At 42.3% G+C, this 1,396-nt stretch overlaps 1 protein-coding gene across 3 annotated transcripts in view; it reads left to right on the top strand.

Annotated features, from left to right (window-relative positions):
- MORF4L1 (mortality factor 4 like 1) overlaps positions 1-1,396 on the top strand; it is a 23,942-nt gene that overhangs the window by 10,643 nt on the left and 11,903 nt on the right. The window contains exon 4 of one of the 3 annotated variants that reach the window (XM_049614389.1): positions 296-409. The exons of 1 other annotated variant lie outside the window; for it this stretch is intronic. In XM_049614389.1, coding sequence (XP_049470346.1) covers positions 296-409 — 114 coding nt within the window. Of the gene's footprint in view, positions 1-292; positions 410-1,396 lie in introns of all 3 variants that reach the window. One more of the 3 variants, XM_049614388.1, reaches the window with a different exon arrangement.

The raw sequence follows: 1,396 nt of genomic DNA, 5'->3' as shown, positions 1-1,396 counted from the left end.
CAGGCTCTGGGCTGATGGCTCGGAGCCTGGAGCGGGGCTCGAACTCACGGACCGCGAGATCGTGACCTGGCTGAAGTCGGACGCTCAACCGACTGCGCCACCCAGGCGCCCCAAGTACATACTTTTTTCAAACGCACAGTGGATAACATAATTTCTAAATTTTCAAAAACCTTACCGGAACTCGTTGACACAGACATTTAAATATTCCATCGGTAAATAAATCTTAATAAAGCTTAAGCTAAATTCTGCACCTAGTTACTGAGATTACTTTGTACTATGCTGTCTGTATCAGAAGTGCTGTGAGGCCCAGGCGCTCTGAAAAAACTTTGAAGACACGTGAGGATATTGTAGCCCTTTTTCCTGTTCCTGAAGGAGCTCCCTCAGTACACCACCCCCTCCTGACCTCTAGGTAAATGCATGTTTTAAAGTTTTCTCTAGGAAATCATGTTGAGGATTGCTTTTTAATTATTTATTCTTCTTTTGGTTATCTTATGTAAGAGGTCAGAGGTGGGAAATCATTTGCTTTGGATACATCTATTTGTGTCACTAAAGGAGCTCCCTCAGCAGGAGAAAAGAAGCACTTTGCATGAATAGTTAAGCATTCCCTAAAAAATACCTTGTTTTTGTTTTCCCCTTTGGAAAAAAACACATCAGAAATCTTTTTTTGTGGTTAAAAGTTTTTTTTAGTATTTATTTTTGAGAGAGCGAGAGAGAGCACACACGCGCGCAGGCGGGGAAGGGGCGGGTGGTGGGGGGACAGAGGATCAGAAGCAGGCTTTGCATGGACAGCAGTGAGCCTGATGTGAGGCTCGAACTCAACAACCGCAAGACCGTGACCTGAGCCGACGTCGGACACTCAAGTGACTGAGCCCCCCAGGTGCCCCGACACTTGGACATCTTGAAGGAAGGAGCTTTTCTAATTGCCAGAATGCTTATTTAAAGAGTGGTCGGTTCTTCCTTTTGATGTTTAGGAAGCCATCTCTGGTTCTGTGCGTTCATGAGTGAGTGAAGGTTGAGGATGATGTAGTCTGATAAACCATTGTAATCATTTGATTTACAGTATTTGCTGAGTTGGTGTGGATGATATTTGTGATAGACCTGGTAGATTTCTGACAGACCTTGAGTGCTTTTTCTGGTTCGGACTCTGAACTGTTTTACGTGTATTATTTCTCATAACGATACTGTAAGGGTAGGCACCGTTATCTCCCATTTTATAGGTGATGAAAGTGAGGCACAGCTAGTTCTGTAACTTTGCTGTTACATAGTTAGCTAACTAGCTGATCAGTTTTCCTTCTTTAAGATGGCAGCTTCTTGTGGACCCCATGCTTCATTTTTTTTGGAAGTTAAAATTCTTTTTTTTTTTTTTTTTTTTAATTTTTTTTTTTCAATGTTTTTT

This window comes from Panthera uncia (genome assembly GCF_023721935.1).
Source record: "Panthera uncia isolate 11264 chromosome B3 unlocalized genomic scaffold, Puncia_PCG_1.0 HiC_scaffold_2, whole genome shotgun sequence".
NCBI classification, from domain to species: domain Eukaryota; kingdom Metazoa; phylum Chordata; class Mammalia; order Carnivora; family Felidae; genus Panthera; species Panthera uncia.
This window is presented reverse-complemented; position numbering and strand designations above follow the sequence as displayed.